This window comes from Bufo gargarizans, chromosome 6 (genome assembly GCF_014858855.1).
Source record: "Bufo gargarizans isolate SCDJY-AF-19 chromosome 6, ASM1485885v1, whole genome shotgun sequence".
NCBI classification, from domain to species: Eukaryota; Metazoa; Chordata; class Amphibia; order Anura; family Bufonidae; genus Bufo; species Bufo gargarizans.
Window position 1 is genome coordinate 32,888,851 of NC_058085.1, and position 23,659 is coordinate 32,912,509.

The 23,659-nt window shown below is 44.2% G+C and overlaps 1 protein-coding gene across 3 annotated transcripts; it reads left to right on the plus strand.

Annotated features, from left to right (window-relative positions):
- Positions 1-669: 669 nt before the first annotated feature.
- On the plus strand, positions 670-23,069 carry LOC122941678 (gastrula zinc finger protein XlCGF17.1-like). Of its 3 annotated transcripts, XM_044299100.1 has the most exons (5): positions 17,527-17,582; positions 17,666-17,775; positions 18,114-18,216; positions 19,983-20,195; positions 22,649-23,069. In XM_044299100.1, the coding sequence occupies exons 1-5, from the start codon at positions 17,549-17,551 to the stop codon at positions 22,654-22,656; spliced, it is 468 nt and encodes a 155-aa protein (XP_044155035.1). In that variant the 5' UTR covers positions 17,527-17,548; the 3' UTR covers positions 22,657-23,069. The 3 variants fall into 3 exon arrangements, with proteins under 3 accessions (XP_044155034.1, XP_044155035.1, XP_044155033.1); XM_044299098.1 differs by lacking the exon at positions 22,649-23,069 and having other exon boundaries at positions 19,983-21,773; XM_044299099.1 differs by lacking the exons at positions 17,527-17,582; positions 17,666-17,775; positions 22,649-23,069 and adding an exon at positions 670-684 and having other exon boundaries at positions 19,983-21,773.
- The last annotated feature ends 590 nt before the right edge of the window (positions 23,070-23,659 follow it).

Here is a 23,659-nt window from a genome sequence, read left to right on the forward strand (position 1 = left end):
GCTCCGCTACATACACATCACACAGAGACAGCTCCGCTACATACACATCACACAGAGACAGCTCTGCTACATACACATCAAACAGAGACAGCTCTACTACATACACATCACACAGAGACAGCTCTGCTACATACACGTCACACAGAGACAGCTCCGCTACATACACGTCACACAGAGACAGCTCCGCTACATACACGTCACACAGAGACAGCTCCGCTACATACACATCACACAGAGACAGCTCTCCTACATACACATCACACAGAGACAGCTCTGCTACATACACATCACACAGACACAGCTCCGCTACATACACGTCACACAGAGACAGCTCCGCTACATACACGTCACACAGAGACAGCTCCGCTACATACACGTCACACAGAGACAGCTCCGCTACATATACTCTGTAACTATATTCTGCATACACTGAGGAGATAAGCCTATAATAGCAGTGCTTGATCATGTGACCCCTGACTCCTCCCACACATGATCACATGGTCATGACATCATCACAGGTCCTTTACCTCGTTCGCGGCACAGACTGGAGCCTGACTCCTCCCACACATGGTCACTCGGCCATGACATCATGAAAGGTCCTTTAGCCCACTAGTCTCCCCCATCCATGTAGTGCCCAGCGGTGCAGGAGGAGGTATGTGTACAGTCACCGCCATTGTCTGTCAGGTAATGATTGTATAACATGTCCCTGGAGACTAGGGTGGCCAGACGTTCGGTTTTCAGACAGATATTCCGGTTTTTAGACTCCTGGTCCTTTGTCCGGCACAAGGCTAGGGTGGACGGCCCGAAGTCCTCTTTTTTTGTGGTTATTGGGGGCGACTCTCGGCGAGGGGCACTTTAAATCACCCACAAGTCTGTCACATGATCTGTCACTGCGCTGAGCCTTGGCGCTTGAGGTTGTGGTAGCTTACACTTACTGGCGTCTGAAAAAGACTGTGCTGTTGCTGTGGCCGGGCCGGGGGGGAAAAAACATGCCCTTCAGTAGATACTCAAGATAGTCTTCCTGTTGATTACTGATGTGAGAAGCACCAGCATTTGGACTAAAATGAAGATGAGATTCAGGTGGAAGTGGGGGACCCCATACATACAGTAGCTGTCTTGACAGTGGGGGAGGTATGGGTAGGGGTTTTGACAGAGGCACTCACAGAAAATACATAGTACAGAACTGGGAGGGGGGTTAAGGAGCTCAGGATGACATAATCACAGTTTGATAAATGTGGAGGGGACAGTGAGGACTTTGATGTGTGTTGGACAGGAACTAGGAGCCGGATAGGGATGATGAAGAGGGTATTCGCCATAGCGGGAATAAAGAGCTGAGGCGACATACGGCCACAACCTCGAGGAGAAAAGACAGGGCCAGATATGCTTCTATTGTGGTTAGCTCAGGAACTGGTGATAATGTTGATTATTTGGGCACAGGCACAAAACGTGCCAGACTTATGCCAAGCTTGGAGGCCTCTAGGTCTGTGCGAGTATCTCCTGTAATGAAAGTGTATCTCCATAAGGCTGGCACACAAAAAAAAACTGGTCTACAGGATTAAAATGAGCTGTGGGTTTTAAAACACAAACATAGGTACCAGGGCTCTATTGTAGCACATGAGGCAGCATCACTGGATCTTGAATTGAACTGGCCAGCATTCCAAATCAGAACAAGTCTGTCCTGTGTCTTCTCCTGGGTCTTCTTTGTGGCAGCCATCCCGCATCCCCAATCAGTACAGTATCCTTGGCCTCATCATCAGAAGCTTCTTCTCTTACTCAGACTCTTTCTCATGCTCATTCTTCAATCTGTCATAAGACATCCACAATGGAAGGTGTGGCCATGAGAAAAGTTTTTTTCGATCAGCAATTAGCTTGTCTACAAGCTGAACCCCATTTGTCTAAGTTGTTGGTGGTGCAGTTGCTGCCGTACCACTTAGTTATGGTAAATTTAGTGCAATTCCGAGCCTGTTCTATTGTAGTACTACTTCTAGCCAGCTGTCCGGAAAAATTGACTTTTTAAAATGTCATGTTTTATCCATATGAGGCGGTATCACCAGATCAAGAGGGAAAATAGAACTGGTCAACAGTAGGAACAAGTCTGTCCTCCTCCTTTATGTCTTCTTTGTGGAAACTTGCTTAGATCCCCAAGCAGTGTACTAGTCAAGATCCTCATCAGATACTTGTTCTGATGCTCAGACGCCTCCTCTTACACTCGGTTGTCAGTCATCGCTAATATAATGTGCGGTCAGAAAACATCTCTACACGCTCAGCAATCCAGTTGTGAAGAAGTTGAACTCTCACCTGGCCAGGCTAGTGGTGCAGTTGCTGCTGTACCACTTAGTTGTCGTAATTGTGGCAGAATTCCACCCCAGTTTTAAACACTGACAATTTTTCCACATTTCTCTATAGGTTTTGTATATAGTTAATGTATTAAATAAAATGTACAATCAACAAAGTGAAATGTGTCACAAAGAAAGATTGAGTGAGTCACAATCAACAACCTCACGGACTGAACATCGAGTGCTATTTAAAACCTTGCATCGTATAGTCCGGTCTATTGTACATCCTCCACTTCTCTTACCTGTGACCAGGTAGAACCTGTGATGGGAGGAGTTCTTCCTAACTGCGATAGGATGAGAGGTGGATTGAAGGTCTGACAAAGTAGTCCGGGGTTGACTAGTCAAGTCATGTAACAGAATGAATGAGGTGATTGAGCAGAGCCGCTGTGACCAGCTACAAGGGGCCAGCCTGAGATAGAAGTGTGGAGGGGTATTGTACATCCTCCACTTCTCTTACCTGTGACCAGGTAGGACCTGTGATGGGAGGAGTTCTTCCTAACTGGGATAGGATGAGAGGTGGATTGAAGGTCTGACTAGTTGAGTCATGTGATAGAATGAATGAGGTGATTGAGCAGAGCTGCTGTGACCAGCTAGAAGGGGCCAACAACCTGAGATAGAAGTGTGGAGGGGTATTGAAAGAGGTGGGTTTAGATCTATTAGGAGAGAGTACTAGAAAGATAGTTTTATTTGTTTTATGTATTTTGATACTGTGAATCTGTTGACTTTTATTGAAATTATTTATACACTTCTTTTATAATAATTTTTGATGTATTTTTGAATTGTATTTTTATATTGTGACAAAGGAGGTCTGACCCTGAGTGGTGACGCAGGGAAAGGGTGTGCCTTTTAATAGTATTTAAGATTGCTTTCTGATGCTAAGATGTTCGCTCCTGACTAAGCGCGACAGCGAAACCCGGGTCGGGCAATACCGAAGTGTGCATACCATTGTTTTATGCGTTTTATCAGAGATACTGTTGTAAGTACAATAAATCTTTGCACGTGACGGCGGCAGTCTGGGCTTCACTATTGTTGCGACCTTTAATTACCCACAGGAGTGTAGGAGAGAGGAGGGGTCCTCAGGTATGCCCCTTGCAGATCCTTTCCCATGCCTTTGTAACCCGTACCAAGAAGGGAGGAGGTGTATCAAGCAGCGCGGTTTTCCACTTTCTTGATTCACAATCAACAATGCTTTTTTTTTCTCCTTCCTTCTCGTCCCTCCTGTCTCTCCCCCCCCCCATTTGATGTTATGTACATGTCACGCGTGCCTTTTCCACTCTCCCTCTTCGTTCTTTATGAGTGAGTGAGTCAGAGACAGGCCCGGATAAACTGCTCGATTTGGCACCAGGATGTACATGTGAGGAAAAGGTGTGGCCAAAAGTTGGCGTGCACCAGGCGTGTCGTGTTATGCAGATTGGAACCTGAAGAGGAGCATTTTGGTGAGGGCAGAGAGACAGATGGATGATCTCCCTGTTTTGTGAGAGCGACATACCTCCTGGAAAGGGGACTGGAGGCTGTCCCCTTCAGAAGTGTTCTGCTTCGTCGAATGGCAGCCTTGACGGCAAACCCTTTTCGGGTTCTCAGTTGTCTGCTTTTTTGTTAAGATCAATTGTAATATATGTTTTTGTGAGTTGCCAGTCCTCTGGGATGTAGGGCAGAGAACCACATGGCATCCCTAGGTTGCAAGGCTTGGGCCATTAGTGCCCTATGCAAGGTGACCAGGGGCCCTGCCTGATCTAGGCCAGGGGCTAAGAATGTTTGAAAGCCCGAGGTACAGAAGTGCCCCAGGAGTGGTGACCCTGGCGTACCTGAACTCACTGGGGGTGGGAGCCTACTGAGTAACAGCACATTTGCACACACTTCATTTTCTCACATTTTTGAGCGCACACACCTCTATTCTTTGCCCAGCTGCCAGGCCTAGCGTAAGGAAGATGAATTTTTATAATTTCGGCCAGATGTCCAGGCTGAGTCTCAGCGCACATTCACTATTTATTACATTTTTTGTTCACTGTGTGTTCACTTTCCATGTTTGTTTGTCATAAGGATTTCTTGGGTTTCCGCAGTCTTACGGGTAACCCCCACCTAAAAGTCGAGCTTTGTGCCGACACCTTGGGTGGCAGGCTAGGAGATGGCCGGAGCACAGATTTGGCGTACCCTCAGCTTTGGCTGAGGGTTGCCGGGGAGTACTCCCAGCTTCGTCTGAGGGTTGCCTTTTTGTCTCGGCACCCTTGCAGGAGTCTTCTAGCCCGGAAACTAACTGGGAAAGGTTTATGGGGCCCTTCTCTTACAGAAAGGGCCTGCGATAGACCGTAACCTTGTGCACATTTTTGTGTGGCACACTGCACGATTTTGTGGCACGGGTGTAGAAAGCACGCTCCTCCTGGGGACCATATATTAAATTAATTATTCTCCTACTACAGTTATACGGATATAAAAGGAGTGTTCCTAATTTTAAAAAATTGGCTTAACTTCCTCTCCTACCACAGTTAGGGGTGTTTCACACAAGTGTGTGCAGTCCGGAAATAATGCTCTGTGTGTTAGGGTGATCCTCCCTTCTCGACAGTGAACGTCTTGCCGGAGCAAGCAACATTATACTGATTTATCCAAAAACATAAATGAACCTGGATCACACCTCCTCATGCTATGCTTTGATCTAATAACTTCTTCTCAGCATAATTAACATCAATTCTCAGCGCCATAATTAGTATACCGCCACACATTTTGATCAAAAAGCATAAGCCCACTCACCACGACAAGGTTGCCTCCTCGAGTGGGGACCTACTCTAAATTTGGTGCGGCACTGCATGGCGATCACTGGCGCCACAGCACTGCACCAGCAGATGGCGGGACTCAGCAGCAAAACAGCACCCCTGCTGTTTGGCAATGCTACCCTGGCACTGGGCCCCACCAGCACAGAACCACTGGCCACCATGTGAACAGTTGTCAAAGCTCACCTTATCATATGCTCTCAGGAACTCCAATTGAGAGCTGGTAGGAATTTTTATGCAGTTTCCTGCTAATTAAAACCACCTTGGTTGAATGGGAGGAGTGCTAACACCAGAGTGCAAAAAAAGGAAAATATCCAAAAACAAGAATGAACCTGGATCACACCTCCTCATGCTATGCTTTAATCTAATAACTGCTTCTCAGCGCCATAATTAGTTGTTTTGGACCCTCACAAGTGTGATAATACACTGAATGTGCAGGTTTGACACTGCACTCGGCAAATCACTGTCACGGCTGAGGATGGGGAAAACCCTCAGCTGTGCGATGCCAGATGATGGAAGTCGCTGCTCGACCAGGGAGACAGAATTAGGGAGCAGGTCACCTCCTAGAGCTTCCCTAATCTGACCCTAAATCCTAGCTGCATGAGCCGACCTTGATGGTAGGAGGGCTCATGCTCCGGAACCTCGGATCCCTACTAACCCTCCATAGGTCCCTGAGCTAGGAGCTGGGTAGACTACCTGTTCCTCCTGGACGTGGAGAAACCGGAGTCTAAAGTGGCCAAGCTGCAAAAGGAGGGGGAACATATACAACTTATGGCAATGGCAGGTACATGCCACAAACACAACACTCACCTGCCACAGACACTAAGCCTGGAACCCATGTGCAAGTGCTGCTATCCACTACAAGGGACACAGCACACAACACACATCACACAGGAACCCAGGACCATAAGGTGCAATAAACAAGCATAACACAAACACATCTTCATAACATCAAACAAGAGTTATGACCACAAGGGTGGCCCTCAATGGAGAGATGGTGAATAACCAGGAGGATGTCTCCAGCAAACCATGGCTGAAGAACCCCTCAGCTTCAGGTCTCCGCAGAGGCTTTATAGCCCAAAGTGGCCACACCCACACAGACACACTGTGGGAAGGGAGTTAACCCTTCCATCACCAAACAGGGTAGTGAAACCACTAAAAGGGGAAGTGCACAAACAAATATCACCCTGCAGCTGTTACCGGCGACAACGACATGCGTGGCAACCGTGTCCTGGGAGCCGGCCAGAAGGCAGAGACACTGCCAACACATGTAAACAATACAACACATTGCCACGGGCAGCCACAGGCGAAGGGAAGTGTCACAGTGCCATGGAGACTGGCAGCAACACAAAGGGGATATTCGCAGCGACGATCCCAGAAGTTATGTGTCTGTAGGACCCATTTATATGGCGGCGTATGGGCTGAAAGATAAAGTATAGCCCTACAGGATTCACACGCTTACACCTGCCTATCTCTCTGGCTGCTTATTGGATGTTATATGGTAGGAGCCAGAGTAAGGATTTAAGTTACAAGAGACAGACATCATTTCCTAGTGGATTACAAATAGTATTGCGCAATACTTAGGGTGCACCCCAACGTGAGACTTGTCCAGGAACATACAAGTGCAGTTAGGCTGCTTAATGGACTTTGGGGAAAACATCACATATACTAGTATATTGTTAGGCAGTGTTACTTTTACTGTTGATTCATGCTCTGTTACCAGTCTGTGTTATATATTCTCATCTACTTGTTTACTACATTTGTTCATTAAACTTAACTGCTGGGAAAGAACCGTTGTTTGTGTCTGTGTGGCATTGTGAACACTCTGTAGCGTGAAGATGAGACCATTCCCCAGTTTGCTAACGCCCTCCAGGAGATCTAGTCACATGTACAGAAGAAAGAGGTCAGCGGTGCTAACGTTCTTGGAAATGGAGATCAAATCCTCCTGGACCAGTTCGTCCTTGGTTTGCGTAGCCCTCCTCTTCGCCATGGCTCTCAGGGAACATATCTTGGTGGATGCTATGTTGCAGTTTCAGAAGATACAAGCTGAAGCTGTGGCCCGAGACAAAGAAGAGGCGTATGGAGCTTACACCGTGAGGATGCAGGCTGTAGGAAGTCAAAGAACTCCCTCTGATGGAGGGGATCTGCGAGAGACAGTGAAGGCACTTAGTGCATCCCTGGGAGAAATCCAGATGCAATTGGCACAGTTACAGGCTCCATAGATGGCCCCAGTTCAGCCTGATCACTGGCAAAGGAGTGCTGCCCCTATGGGTTCCCCACTATATTGAGTAACTCCAGAGGCTGGAGTGAGGGGCTCTTCCATGCACTGGGCTTGCCCGTCATTACCTACAGATGCACAAAGGTGTGGTCCTCCAAAAGATCGGAGGGCAAGGGGGCTGCAGTGTTGGATTTGCCTAGAAAGAAGACATACAGTCAGGTCCATAAATATTGACACTATTCTAACATTTTTGGCTCTATACACCACCACAATGGATTTGAAATGAAATGAAACGAACAAGATGTGCTTTAACTGAAGACTGTCAGCTTTAATTTAAGGGTATTTACATCCAAATCAGGTGAACGGTGTAGGAATTACAAGTTTGCATATGTGCCTCCCACTTGTTAAGGGACCAAAAGTAATGGGACAGAATAATAATTATAAATCAAACTTTCACTTTTTAATACTTGGTTGCAAATCCTTTGCAGTCAATTACAGCCTGAAGTCTGGAACGCATAGACATCACCAGACGCTGGGTTTTATCCCTGGTGATGCTCTGCCAGGCCTGTACTGCAACTCTCTTTAGTTTCTGCTTGTTCTTGGGGCATTTTCCCTTCAGTTTTGTCTTCAGCAAGTGAAATGCATGCTCAATCGAATTCAGTTCAGGTGATATACTTGGCCATTGCAGAACATTCTACTTCTTTCCCTTAAAAAACTCTTTGGTTGCTTTTGCAGTATGCTTTGAGTCATTGTCCATCTGCACTGTGAAGCGCCGTCCAATAAGTTCTGAAGCATTTGGCTGAATATGAGCAGATAATATTGCCCGAAACACTTCAGAATTCATCTTGCTGCTTTTGTCAGCAGTCACATCATCAATAAATACAAGAGAACCAGTTCCATTGGCAGCCATACATGCCCACGTCATGACACTACCACTACCATGCTTCACTGATGAGTTGGTTTGGTGGTCATGAGCAGTTCCTTTCCTTCTTCCTATCACTCTGGTAGAAGTTTATCTTGGTCTCATCTGTCCATAGGATGTTGTTCAAGAACTGTGAAGGCTTTTTTAGATGTCGTTTGGCCAACTCTAATCTGGCCTTCCTGTTTTTGAGGCTCACCAATGGTTTACATCTTGTGTTGAACCCTCTGTATTCACTCTGGTGAAGTCTTCTCTTGATTGTTGACTTTGACACACATACACCAACCTCCTGGAGAGTGTTCTTGATCTGGCCAACTGTTGTGAAGGGTGTTTTCTTTACCAGGGAAATAATTCTTCAGTCATCCACCACAGTTGTTTTCTGTGGTCTTCCGGGTCTTTTGGTGTTGCTGAGCTCACCAGTGCATTCCTTCTTTTTAAGAATGTTCCAAACCGTTTTGGCCACGCCTAATGTTTTTTCTATCTCTCTGATGGGTTTGATTTGTTTTTTCAGCCTAATTATGGCTTGCTTCACTGATAGTAACAACTCTTTGGATCTCATCTTAAGAGTTGACAGCAACAGATTCCAAATGCAAATAGCACACTTGAAATGAACTCTCGTGGTAGTGGGGTACACTGCAGGGGAGGCCAGTTGCCAGGTTTCCCCTAACAACCCCCGGGACCTGGTGACTGAAAGCCCCTACCTAAAGGTGCAGATTGAAGGAAAGATGGTGGAATGTCTTGTAGACACAGTGTTGGAAGTAACCACGAAGCCAGTGCAGTTCTTTGAGAGATACTTCGGCCACCTGTTAAAGCCTGACAAGTGCACCGTGATCAAGCTGATGGGGGTAAATCAGACTGCTATACCTATGTTCGGAGTGGCTTGGATGAGAATAAAGCTATGTGGACAAGATGTTGGGAAAAATGGAGTGGTGCTTGTAGAGAAACCGGCTCGGTATGGAGCTCCCGTCATATTGGGAATTAATGTACTGCATGAATTGGATCAGCTCATGTTTGAAAAGGAAGGCCCGAGTTATTGGAGAAAAACGACAAGCCCACAAGCCTACTCAGAGAGCCTTCCAGAGGTTGATCCGGACATGCGGTATCTGCAAAAGCACTCCTTAGGGTAAGCCGGTTGGAGTAGGAGAAGATGATACGAATGCCTGTCGGAAGCCGGAGGAAACTAAATGGGATAGATATGCTGATAGAACCCCTGGGCGTGTCGGTAGCCAGACAGAGCCCAGTGGTCGCCAGGACCATTGTGACAGTCACGGAGGGGCATATGTCAGTCTGGTGTGTGAACGTACACGATCATGAAGTTACCTTCCTTGCTGGAGAGAAAGTGGATGAGGTATATATGCTGCAAGGAGAACCACTTTCAGGTGGCCAGTTCGCCCTATGGGCTATTAAAAATGATGCCTGGACTTTGGCAGTGGACCAGAACTCTTTGGAGGAACCCACGCCTGAGTGGAATGGTCGGCGGATCTTGGAACAAATGGAGATTGATATGAACCAGTTCACCGCCGATCAGATGGAGAAGATTGAAGCATTGTTATGGGAGTTTTAATCCGCCTCTTCCTGAAGTGAGAAGGACTTCAGGTGCACAACGACTATCGAACATGAAATACAGACTGGGGATTCTCCCCCCATTTCAAGAAAGGTACCAGCAGATTCCGCCCACCCTCTACCAAAAAGTTCACAGATAGATAGTGAAGTGGTAAAAGAGAGCCAAAGCTTGTGGGCTGCACCAGGGGTTTTGATGCGGATGAAGGATGGATCCTTGAGGTTCTGTGTGGACTACCGGAAGTTAAATGCTGCCACAGTAAAGGACGCTTTTCCCCTGCCTAGGATTGAAGAGTCATTGACGGCATTACAGCGTGCCAAGTTTTTTTCAACTCTGGACTTAGCAAGTGGCTACTGGCAAGTAACTGTGGCAGAGAAGGATAGACAGCCTTTAACCGACCCATGGGGCTGTATGAGTTCAACAGGATGTTCTTCGGGCTGACGAATGCTCCGAGTACATTCCAACACCTAATGGAACACTGCCTGGGTGACCTGAACTTTGAGTAAATTCTGATGTGATAGTTCATGCACCTATGTTTGATGAACATTTGAGAATACTGAGGCAAGTGTTAGGTAGGCTACACGCACATAGCCTTAAGATCAAACCGAGGAAGTGCCATATTTTCCAAACAAGCCTAGAGTATCGGAAAATATCGTGTCAGCTGAGAGAGTTCTCCCTGCGGAGAGTAAGGTAGAGGCAAGTGGCCGCAACCTAAGAGACTTTGAGAAGTGAAAGCATTCCTTAAGTTGGCTGGTTACTATCAAAGATTTATAAAGGGCTTTGCTAAGATCGCCGGATCGCTGCACAAACTCTTAAAAGGGACTGCCCAGGGTCCGAAGACACGGCCCATATCATGGGTGCTGCCACAGCAGCAAGCATTTGACGAGTTGAAGAAAGCCTTGATTAGTGCCCCTGTAACGTTAAATTACCCTACTTTGTGAGATTTCCCTACCTCCTAACTTCCGGTTGCACTGCTAATGATGTGAGGAGGCGTTCCTGAGTTTTGACGATCTGCGCATGCGCAAACGGACAGTTTATGGAAAATCTCAGCGGAGTTTAGCTGCACACCGGGACATTGCGCATGCGCCGGCCGGAGTTAGCCACGCTTGCGCACTGGGCTGTAATATTTCCCTACTGAGGCTCTCCTGCACATGCGCAATGTCCCGGTGTGCAGCTGAACTCCGCTGAGATTTTCCATAAACTGTGCGTTTGTGCATGCGCAGATCGTCAAAACTCAGGAACGCCTTATCACGTCATTAGCAGTGCGAACGGAAATTAGGAGGTAGGGAAATATCACTAAGTAGGGTAATGTAACGTTACACCCCCATCCTGGCATATGCTTAGTATGACAGACCATTTACACTCTCCACAATGTCATGGAACCATGAACCAGACGTACAACAAGAGATAAGTGGAAATAAGAAGGCTTTATTGAAAATCAAGCTGTAAGGCAAAAGTCCAAACGGATGGCTAAACCGAAGCAGGGTCTTGCGAAGCCAGAGGTCAGGAACCAGAAGGGTAGTCAGACGAAGCCTGGATCAGGAACCAGCAGGGTAGTCAGACGAAGCCTGGATCAGGAACCAGCAGGGTAGTCAGACGAAGCCAGGATCAGGAACCAGAAGCAGCAGCAGTCTTAGAAGCATATGAACACAGGAGGACCAAGCAAGGAACTGAAGCTACAGACCTCCTATATATATGAGCTAGGCATCCAGCTCCTCCCAGTGGGAAGGAGAAGCCGCAGGGTGGGAGGCTACAAGAAACCCAGAAACCAAGATGGCCGCCAGCACATGTCAAACGAAGGAGAACAGCAAGAAGGTAAGACCATGACACACTGATGGCAGTTTGCATGGACTGGGAGCAGTACTAGTCTAAGAACAAGACGGGTCGTGGATGCCCAGCAAAATTTGAAAAATTATGGGAACCGTGGCTGTCGTCTCGACGTCTGCATAGGAATATATGATAGTGCACCTATGTATTGTGTAGGTTAAGAGGGGGCGGGATGGGTGGGATGGGGGGGGGGTTGGGGAGTTGGGCGGAAATTTGATTTTTACTCATGGCTTGGTATCCTGTGTGTTACCAGATTTGCTGAATAATGTGTCTGTTTGTCATATTTGTTATGACACGCTATAGTGTGCATTTACTTTGTACATTTTTCAATAAAAAAGATCTGATTTAAAAAAAGAACAAGACGGGCAGGAACGAGTCATTGCGTATGCTATTCAATCCTTACAGGACTCTGAGCATAATACAGAAAATTATAGCTCCTTCAAACTCGAGTTGTTGGCGCCAGTCTGGGCCATGACTTAAGTTCTCAGGATATCTCACCGGAGCACAGATCCTACTAAGAACAGACAATAACCTATTGGCCCACCTGCAGAATGTGAAGCTGGGCGCCTTGGAGCAGAGATGGATGGCTAGGCTGGCAAAGTTTGACTATACCATCAAATACCGTGCCGGTAAGGACAACGCGAATGTGGATGCACTGTCTAGAGTCACCTGGGATGTCCCAGTAGGTGAGGTTGATGAAGAGGATGAAGGGACTGAGATACCTGATCTTGGTCGGATGCCCCGACAGACACCCATGTCCAGATTAAGTGGGGTGGCTACTGACAGCACTGTGCTGCTGGGGAAGACAGGAAGAATGGGCTTGAGTGCAAGATGATGATCTTGACTTAAAGAAGATCAAACATTGGGTGAAGACTGGGATATGGCCCAAGATTGAAGAGCAAAGTCGCTTGTCCTCAGATGGCTGGAAGCTGTTGCAGCAGTGGGATCGGCTGCAAATTTGAAATAGGATCATGTACCGGAAGGTGTTTCTGCCTACTGATCTTGAAGAAAGGTGGCAGATAGTGATACAGTAGCCTGGCCCGAAGGGTGGCCCTCGAGGGACATGAGAAGGGTTCCCACTTTGGAGCGGAGAAGACATATAAGTGGGTACAGAGATTCGTATACTGCCCGCAGTTGGAGTAGATTGTCCGTGAAGTGTGCCAGAAGTGTCGAGCATGCGAGCTGGTGAATCCTCCTGAGCAAAGAGCCCCAAATAAAATTTTCTGAACGATGATCCTAATCGATTACATTTTGATCGGCCAGTCAGTGAGTGGTCACCAGTATTGCCTTGTGATGACTGATCACTTCACAACGTTCTCTGTGGCGGTATCTACCCGTGACCAGACGGCGGAATCAGCTGCCCGTGCAGTGTGCAAACACTTTATCAAAGTGTACGGATGCCCGAAGCAGATACATTCCGATCAAGGAGAATGCTTCCAAGGGAAGTTGATGGATGAGCTGTGTTGGCTATATGGGATTGAGAAGTCACGAACGACGCCATACCACCTGCGGGGCAATGAGGCCTGTGAAAGATTCAACAAGACGCTTCTACTGATGCTCCGTACTCTGGAGAAAGAACATAAGTTGCGCTAGCCCGAGTATTTGCCTGAACTTCTCTGGGCGTATAATAATCGTGTTCATAATACTACCAGCTATACCCCACACATGCTGCTGTTCCGTTGTCCAGGGCAAGAAGTTGCCGAAATGAACCTTGGACCTCTTTCGGATAAGTTCCCTAGGACCGCTGACTCATGGGTGCAAGAGCACCAAGACAAACTGAAGACTGTTCATTGGTTGATCAATGAAAGGTTGCAACAGCAAACCCCTAGGGACCATCAACCTGTGCAGACTACACCCTTGTCTCCGGGTGACAGCGTATTGGTTCGTGCTAAACGGCCCACAGATAAATTAGATGACCGCTGGGAGTCGCAGCCATATATTGTGAAACAGCAGGTGTATTAATAAGGCCCAGTCTACGATGTCCAAAGGGAAGACTCTGATAGGCCGACTAGAATATTGCATAGCAACATGCTCAGGCCTTGTCTTTCAGAGGATTGTTCCCAGACATAATTCTGGAGGTGTTCAGGAGAGCCAATCAAGTGTCTGAGTCCAAAAGACATGAAGTGGTGGCTACTCCCTATGCTGCCTTTTCAGACTGACTAGTCGCCCACCCCCAATTGTGCAGTAACGGACACTATTCTTGAAAATGCGCTACCACCCTGGGAGTGGTCGGGTCCTGTTCCTGCATCAATGACAGAGGACCCAGGCCTTCGCAGATCGGAGAGCTCCACGGCAGTTATCCCCACTCAGCGCTATGCAGCATACTAATTTATTTAGTAGAGCTGTCGGGATGCCAATATTCTAGGGCATGTAATGGTGTGGGGCATAGATCTTTAATGCATTTTTTCCTATGGTGAAAAATGCCAAAACCAGCATTCAGGCAAGTCTTCAGTTTTTTTTGCCAGAGATAAAACCGTAGCATGCTACGGTTTTATCTTTTGCCTGATCATTCAAAATGACTGAACTGAAGACATCCTGATGCATCCTGAATGGATTACTCTCCATTCAGAATGCATGTGGATATGCCTGATCAGTTCTTTTCCAGTATAGAGCCCTTTTGACGGAACTCTATGCCGGAAAAGAAAAAACGCTAGTGTGAAAGTACCCTTACCAGTCTGTGTTATATATTCTCATCTACTTGTTTACTACATTTGTTCATTAAACTTAACTGCTGGGAAAGAACCGTTGTTCGTGTCTGTGTGGCATCGTGAACACTCTGTAGCGTGCAGATGAGACCATTCCCCTGTTTGCTAATGCCCTCCTGGAGATCTGGTCACATGTACAGAAGAGAAAGGTAACGTTTTCTTTGTCAAAGCCTTACGGGTTTTGGGGGGACAAGTTGTATTTTTTTTAATGACGCCATTTAATTTTTCATTTTATTGCGATACTGTAACAAAATTATTTATGGAGTTGAAGGAAAAAACATACATTACAATTATCATGTTATATTTTTATACAGTTTCTAAATGTTTTATTGGCTTTAAAAAATGTTAGAAAAAAACACAATACTGGCCTTTTTTTTTTTGTAAGGCATCCACCATGTAGGGTAAATATGGCGATATTTTAATAGTTGCTGGGTAAGATAAGGTCTATAGAAGAGATGAGCGAATCAATTAGAACCTAATCAGATTAATTACGAATTTCATAAAAATTTCTATGCCAAACAAATCCGAAGTTCTGGCAATTATTTTCACATGAATCATATGAAAACGTGCAATGCTAGGGAGGCTTGTCCCCGTCGCCGCCTGCCATTGGCCATGCAGGGACCAGAAGCGATGCAGTTGCTGGGGAGCAAGGTAAGTATTTTGTGTGTGATGGACCCGGGCATATGGGGGGGGGGGGGGGCATTTCAGGAATCGGATAACCCCTTTAACTATTAATGCATTTTATTGTGTCACGAAACCATGCATATTACTGAACATATGCTGCAATAATTACAGTAATAGGGCAGTTTCATTCTACGCATTTTAAATTATCAATACCAGTGTATAGTGTGTTTGTAGAAGGGGAGAAATTGTGCCTATAACTTTAAAGTATAGAAAAAACACTTGCCATTTTGCTAGTACTGTTTAATAATCTGTGTATCAAACCCGTGACTTTTCATTTGAAGGCCTCATAATAAAATGTGTGGTAAACATAAGAGTGCAAAATGCCTTCCAGGGTTAGCATGTGGGTAGTAGTGTAAACAGCAGTAGCAGCACCACAGTTCTCCCTCGCTGCCGATAAGTTACACATTATTATTGAGGACATCAAGGTAGCCATGGTGATGGAGGTAGGGGCAGTGGTTGTGACAGTGGCACTCAGACCAAATACAGAGGATGGAATTGGGAGGAGGGTCAATGAGCTGAGGATGACGTATTACAGTCTAATAAAAGTGGTGGAGACAAGACTTTAATGATAATTGTGTGTTGTACAGGAACTAGGAGCTGGATCGTGATGATCAAGAGGAGACATCAGATGAGGAGGGTGGTGGCTGTAGCAGCAATAAAGAGCAGAGGCAACATACGGCCAAAACCTCCAAGAGGAGTGACAGGGGGAGATCTCCTTTTTTTCTGGTCAGCTCAAGACCTGGTGATACTTTTGATTCTGTGAGCATAGGCACAAGACATGTCAGGCTTATGCCAAGGTCGGCTGCTTCTAGCTCTGTGCGAGTATCTCCTGTAATGCAAGTTTATCTCCAAAAGTCCAGCACAAAAAACACATCTTCAGGATTAAAATAAGACATGGGGGTTAATACATAAACATAGTTACCAGGGCTCTATTGTAGTACATGTGGCGGCATCACTGGATCTTGTGGGAAAATATAACTGGCCAGCATTCTGAATCGGAACAAGTCTGTCCTCTGTCTTTCTCCACCTGGTCTTCTTTGTGGAAGCCAGCCTGCATCCCCAAGCAGTATAGTGTGCTTGTCATCATCATCAGATGCTTGCTCTCTTACTCGTACTCCTACTCATGCTTGTCCTTCAATCTGTCATGAGATATCCATAACGGAAAGTGTGGCCAAGAGAAAACTTTTCTCGACCAGCAGTTAGCTTGTCTGCAAGCTGAACCACCATCTGGCCAAGTGCCTGGCAGTGCAGATGCTGCCGTACCACTTAGTTGTGGAAAATGTGGTGCAGTTCCGCACTTAATAGTACTATTTCTGCCCAGCTGTTTGGAATAATTGTCTTTTTAAAATGCCATGTTGCTCTATCCACATGAGGCACATCACCAGATAAAGTGGGAAAATAGAACTGGCCAGCAATCTCAACAAGTCTGTCCTTATCTATAACAGTGTCCTAGTCAGCGTCCTTAGATTCTTGTTCTGTTGCTCAGACTCCTCCTTCCATGCTCTGTCATCGATAATAAAATATGTGGCCATAAAACAACTCTACATGCTCAGCAATCCAGATGTGTGGAAGCTGAACTCTCACCTGGCCAAGTTGCTAACAGTGCAGTTGCTTTACAACTTAGTTGTGGTAATTGTGGCGCAGTTCCGCACCAGTTTTGAACACTGACAATTTTTTATTTTTTTCTATAGGATTTGTATATGGTTAATGTTTTAGAGAAAATGTACAACCGACAGAGTAAAATGTGTCACAAAGTAAGAATTGCATAATCATGTTAAGTAAAAGCAAAACTAATAATCATTACCAATATCCTGACTATATCATGAAAGGGTTAATATCTTCTCATTTTATCTCCAGTAACTGTATTTATATCAGATTTTGTAGGATTTTCCATTGTCTAATCATCTTTCTAGTCAGGTTCCTACAATACAGGATCCACTCAGTGGATATCTTCTATAAAAGATCCTTCTTCTGATTGACCTGTCAAGGATTGATAAGGACAGGGACAAGATGACTGAGAGTATAATAAATCTCACCCTAGAGATCCTCTTCCGCCTTACTGGAGAGGTGAGATATTCTGATGATGTCACATTACATCTTCTTATCTATGTTAGATGGACATGACAGGAGAGGTGAGGGACTCAGGACATGTATGGAGTGATATTTATTACTGTGTCTCTCCATAACCAGGACTACACAGTAGTGAAGAAGACCTCTAGTGAGCGCTGTCAGGCCCCTGTGTCTGAAGGATGGGGAAGAACCCTGAGCCCAATCACAGGGCCTCCATCTCACCTCCTAATACATGAGGAAATCAATAGAGAGAAGATCCTAGAACTCATCAACAAGATGATTGAGCTGCTGACTGGAGAGGTGACACTGCTGGGACGTTATACAGGAACGCTATGAAGGGATCTGGGTGATGACTGTATCATTGTCTTGTCAGGTTCCTATAAGGTGTCAGGATGTCACCGTCTATTTCTCTATGGAGGAGTGGGAGTATTTAGAAGGACACAAAGATCTCTACAAGGACGTCATGATGGAGGATCACCGGCCCCTCACATCACCAGGTAATCGACATGACAAAATCCACACGTCCTCTCATTATCTGTATGTAAGGAATAAATTCAGTCACTGGATGTGTTTCCTACAGTTAAAGAAGAGAGAACAACAACGGAGAGATGTCCCAGTCCTCTTCTTCCACAGGATGGTTCAGGAGAACATCACAATGTCCCACAGGATGATCAGATATATAGAGATAAGGTCTCATGAAATGTCTCCTATGATCTGTAGAAGGCTGTGAAGATCTTATGTTTAGTCTTGTTTTATCCACCAGTATTATATGTTTTATCTGTATAATGACAAAAGTGGAGATGGCAGGATTACAGCTGACCATAAACATTAAATGTTGTCTAGATCTTCTCACTATTTTCTTGTTGTAATGTTTATACAGGAGACCTGCAGATATTGGGGTCACATAACTTCTACTGTCCAGTCAATTTTGGCCGTTATAATAATAATAATGATCTTTTCAGGTCACATAATACATTCTACACGACTTCTACAACCGTCTGATGACTTCTACAATATTTGTTTCACAGGTTCAGAATCCAGGTGAAGATCTGAACATTATATATGTTACAGAGACACATGTGAGGGGTGATGAGCAGGGAATAGAGGACATTTTTACAGATAACTGCCCAGGTGAGTAGTAACCACTAAATAAAGCAATAAAATCTCACTTTTGATGTACGTATGTTTAAAAAATTTACTGAGATAAACCATTTGCTCCCTCTCGTGTAAGGATATTTTTACATGGCAGCATTCAATGTCATAACAAGAATCTATCAGCAATAAAACATTCGTTCCCACTTATTGGCCAAAGTAAAACGCCCTTAAGAGTGTGTGTGGACTTTGAACTATAGTTATTTATAGACATTTGCCTCTTTTGCTACTATGCAAAGCCATCAAATTGCTACTTTACTGCACTTTTAAGGGTTAACGTGCACTGTGATTTATACTGTTGTGTGCACTTATATGGTTTCATATTCTTGAACTACATTTTTATGTTTATATAACTCTGTTATTTATGTCTGAAGACTTGTTTTTGTCTGGAAAAGCTGCTTAGTCATTCCTACAGTATATACTTGCATTGAATTCCTTCTGAAGAGCCCCAACACATGGTAACACTTAAAACTGTGTCCTGAGGATCCAGAGTAGCCTTGGGTCCACCTCATTCCGGGCTACTGAAGATTTACCTGTTGGACAGGCATGTGCAGTTTCTATTTGAATAGAGGCAAAGCCAAATCCATATAAAACATCACTTTCATTCTGTAAAGCATTAAAATGATCCATATGAAAGAAAACGATGATGAAAGGTGACCTGAAAAACAAAATGAAAAAACGGGATACTAAGGGCATGTTCATATTTGTGTCACAGTATTCATCATAAACAGTGTAGAGAAATGGCTACATTTGTGTCCGTGATGTGCCGTTTCACGAAAGCGCTCCTGTCCCCTTGTTCAAATTGTCTGCCTGCTACCCATTGTACTTCGCTTGGCTCTGATACCTGGCTATGTTACTAACTATGCTCCTATCTTTCAGACTGGCCAGTTACATCCCAGCCGTTCTCCTTATGATGACCTTTGACTCCATTTCTGACTAGGCTAACAATTCATAACCGTTACTGCCAGCATGATTTATCAAATGAACGCAACCTGAGGATCTTCTTAGAGCAAATTCCATGGGGTTTGAGGGAAAAGCTCCTGGGATCCTTAAAATCCACCCCACTGCTAAGCTCGCAACAAATGGATTAAGGATTAGAAAATCTTCAAGTTCAAAAAATTGCTCAAATAGAAAACATTGAGAATAGTTATTTTCTAATATAACTTCTGACTACAATTAGTAACAGTATATGACATCATCCCACAGTGTTCTTCAGAATACTGGGTTTGTCTTCTGATTCGGCATTGCTTGGAGGATTGCAATGGCAGATCCAACATCAGAGCAAGCTAAATGGTCACAAAGTCTACCACTGAACGCTAGATCCTTGCTGTCTGTCAATAACAATTTCAAGATATCCTGGCCCAACAGATTTTTAATAAATCACATCAGAACCTGGCAAAATTTTAATTTAAATCTATGTCAGGTCATAGCCATGACTTTATTATACATGACGTGGCCACACTACTTCTTCCCTATGTTCTAAAGTGCATGTAGTTGTAGGGGAGTGTGCGAGTCATCACTGTCCATTTCACTAAAAAGGGTTGGTGATAGACACACTGAAATGTGAACTTATGAAGATGCTAGCATCAAGGCAGAGGTGGAAAACTACAGGAGAACAGCTTGGTGGCCTAACATTATGATCTACTGGTTCTTGCCCCGAAGTTTTCTCTTAGATTGTGATCTGTTATGCAAACCACTGTTTTAAGAATTGAATAAATGATAATCCCTTTTTTTTTTCTTGGCAGATGACTATATCATGAGCTCAAAGGGACTTCCGATACCTAAAGATGTAAAAGCAAATGATCATGCTCTGGTACAAGATGCTTATAAAGTGTATGTCATTATCCCAGATACACCCTCAGCCTTGCAAAGCAACAGTCAATCATCTGATCTTTTTCAACGAGTCCTGCCTTTTGATTCATCACAGACTGTTAAGCAAAACAAAGGACACAGAAGAGGTGAACATCCAACAACTCCCACTGGGGAGAAGCCATTTTCATGCTCAGAATGTGGTAAATGTTATAGGATGAAATCAAGTCTTATGATACACCAAAGAGCTCATACAGGAGAGAAGCCATTTTCATGTTTAGAATGCGGGAAACGGTTTACCAACAAATCAAATCTTATTACACATAAGAGAATTCACACAGGGGAGAAGCCATTTTCATGCTCAGAATGTGGAAAATGTTATAGGATGAAATCAAGTCTTATGATACACCAAAGAGCTCATACAGGAGAGAAGCCCTTTTCATGTTCAGAATGCGGGAAACGGTTTACCAAAAAATCTAATCTTATTACACATAAGAGAATTCATACAGGGGAAAAACCATTTTCATGTTTAGAATGTGAAAAATGTTTTATCCAGAAATCAGATCTTGTTAAACATGAGAGAATTCACACTGGGGAAAAACCATTTTCATGTTCCGAATGTGGGAAATGTTTTATCCAGAAATCAGATCTTGTTAAACATCAGAGAGGTCACACAGGAGAGAAACCATATTCATGTTCAGAATGTGGAAAATGTTTTAGCAACAAATCAAGTCTTATTACACATTATAGAGGTCACACAGGAGAGAAACCATATTCATGTTCAGAATGTGGGAAATGTTTTAGCAACAAATCAAGTCTTATTACACATTATAGAATTCACACAGGGGAAAAGCCGTTTTCATGTTCATAATGTGATAAATGTTTTATCCAGAAATTAGATCTTGTTAAACATCAGAGAGGTCACAAGGGGAGAGCCATTTTTATGTGTATAATGTGGAAAATGCTTTAGCGATAAATCAAGTTTTATTTCACATAAGAAAATTCACACGGGAAGAAGTTATTTTCATGTTCAGAATGCGGTAAATGGTTTAGGAAAAAATCAAGTCTTATTATACATGGTAGAATTCACATAGAGGAGAAACCATATTCGTGTGGAAAATGTTTTATTCAGAAATTAGATCTTGTTAAACATCAGAGAGGTCATACGAGGAGAAGCCATAGTCACGTGCAGAAAATGGGAAATATTTTAGCAATAAATCAACTTTTATTTCACATGAGAAAATTCATACAGGGGAGATGTCCTTTTCATGTTCAGAATGTGGGAAATGGTTTAGCAATAAATCAAGGCTTATTATGCATGATACAATTCACATAGGGGAGAAACCATTTTCATGTTCAGAATGTGGAAAATATTTTATCCAGAAATCAGACCTTGTTAAACATCAGCGAATTCATACAGGGAAGAAGCCATTTTCATGTTCAGACTTGGAAAAGTTGTAGCTTTAAACCAGAACTTATTATACATAAGAGAATTCACACAGCGGAGAAGCCATATTTATCTTCAGAATGTTGGAAAAAGAGATCTTACCATCAGAGAATTCACACAGTGGAGAAGCCATAATAATGTAGGATATGTTTTAGCCACAAATATCATTGTCTTAAACATCTATATATTTACACTTGGAAGTATTTCTTATTATAGCCACAATAAAGCCGTTTGGAACATTAAATGATAATTTAGGAATGTCTGTAATTACCAATAAACATCTGTTATCCAAAAATACTAATAGCATCCAGAAAACACGACTGTAGACTAATCATGTGAAAATAATATTTCTCATGGTTAGATAATGAATGGCCACTTTGTTATATAGACGCTTATCTAGTAAAGCATTGGATCTCCTTCACCTTTAGAACCGAAGCAATTTATCGTGGCATAGATTCCACTAGGTGTTGAAATCATCTCCTTCGCCTTTAGAACCCATTCAATTTATCGTGGCATAGATTCCACTAGGTTTTCAAATCAGTGCTCCCATCAAATATTCTGTTCACATGGGCCAGGAATATTGGCCCATGTGGACAGGATATTAGATGGAAGCACTGACATCATCTGAACAGCCCATTGTATTATATCCAGAGATGCTCTATAGGATTAAGATCTGTGGACCATGAAGGCCAGGGAAGCAAGTAAAATACGCTATCAGATTTCTGGAACTAATCCATGATGTTTACTTCCACACAAGATCCCCTTTTTGCTGGATGTGTTCTTTGATTCTACGATTTTTGGTACACTCTCGCTGTTCTGTTCTGTCCTTTAAGCCACACATCCAAACCCTCACCTCCACCTGTAGTTTTCAACTTAAGAACATCTCTCGTATTCAAGCCTTCCTAACCCTTGAGCCAACTAAAATGCTAGTGCATGCTCTTGTCATCTCCCGCCTGGACTACTGCAACATCCTCCTTTGTGGCCTCCCATCCAGCACTCTCGCTCCCCTCTAATCTATTCTCAACTCCGCTGCTCATTTAATTCACCTCATTTCTCCTCTGCCAATCCCTTCGCTGGCTTCCCATTGCCCAGCAAATTCAGTTTAAAATACCTACAACTACATTTAAGGCTTTTCACAATCTGTCCCCTCTTTAGATCTCTGACCTGCTTTCTCGATACATCCCCACACGTCATGTCAGATCCTCACAGGACCTCCTCCTCTGTTCTACTCTCATCTGTTCTTCTCACAATCGACTGCAAGATTTCTCACGTGCCTCTCTTCTAGCCTGGAACTCACTACCCCAACACATCAGGCTCTCCCTCAACATCCAAACCTTCAAGAGTAACCTAAAAACCCACCTTTTCAGGATAGCCTTCCATATGCAATGAGCATGCTGCCACCACACAGCCACATGAGCAGCATTTACCCTCACCTACTATGTTCTCCCCTTTCCTTATAGATTGTAAGCTCTCGGGGCAGGGTCCTCTACCCATCTATATCAGTCTGTTAAGAGTTTCTTGTTTATTATATTTTTATATTTATGTAACCCCGACTGGTTGTACAGTGCCATGAAACTACTTGAGCTTTAAAATTAATCATAATAATAATCTAATATATAAAGCTGAGTGTATGTGTGTATGTATGTATGGCCGCTAAAGGAATCCGCACCGTCGCATTTAAAATCACAAAATTTGACACACAGGTACATCAGGTGGTCCGGGAAGGTTTTAAACCGGGTCTCAGCTCTCTAGCATGTACCGTTACTGATATATACAAATGCAAATATGGCACATCACATGACCTACATTAGCCAATAGATGTCTGCAGGTATTTCTCTTCATATCCCAACTTCATATCCCACCTGCTATACACACGGTCACATGTCCCTTATCAGCCAATAGAAGCTTGCAGATCCTTAGTCTCCACATACATACAGTTTTACACCAGGTTTCCATAACAACCCACCCATTTTAATTCACTGCTGCAGGTCAGCTTTAAAGGGGCAGGGCACTGTGGATGACACTGTTAAGGGAGCAGAGTGCTGTGGAGGTCACAGTTCAGGGGGCAGGTAGGGTGGCCATTCAGGCCCCCTTAAAAGACGGACTTCAAATCTTGCCCCCAGGTCCCGCTAAGTCATGCCCCTGACCCAGTTAGGTCATGCCCCT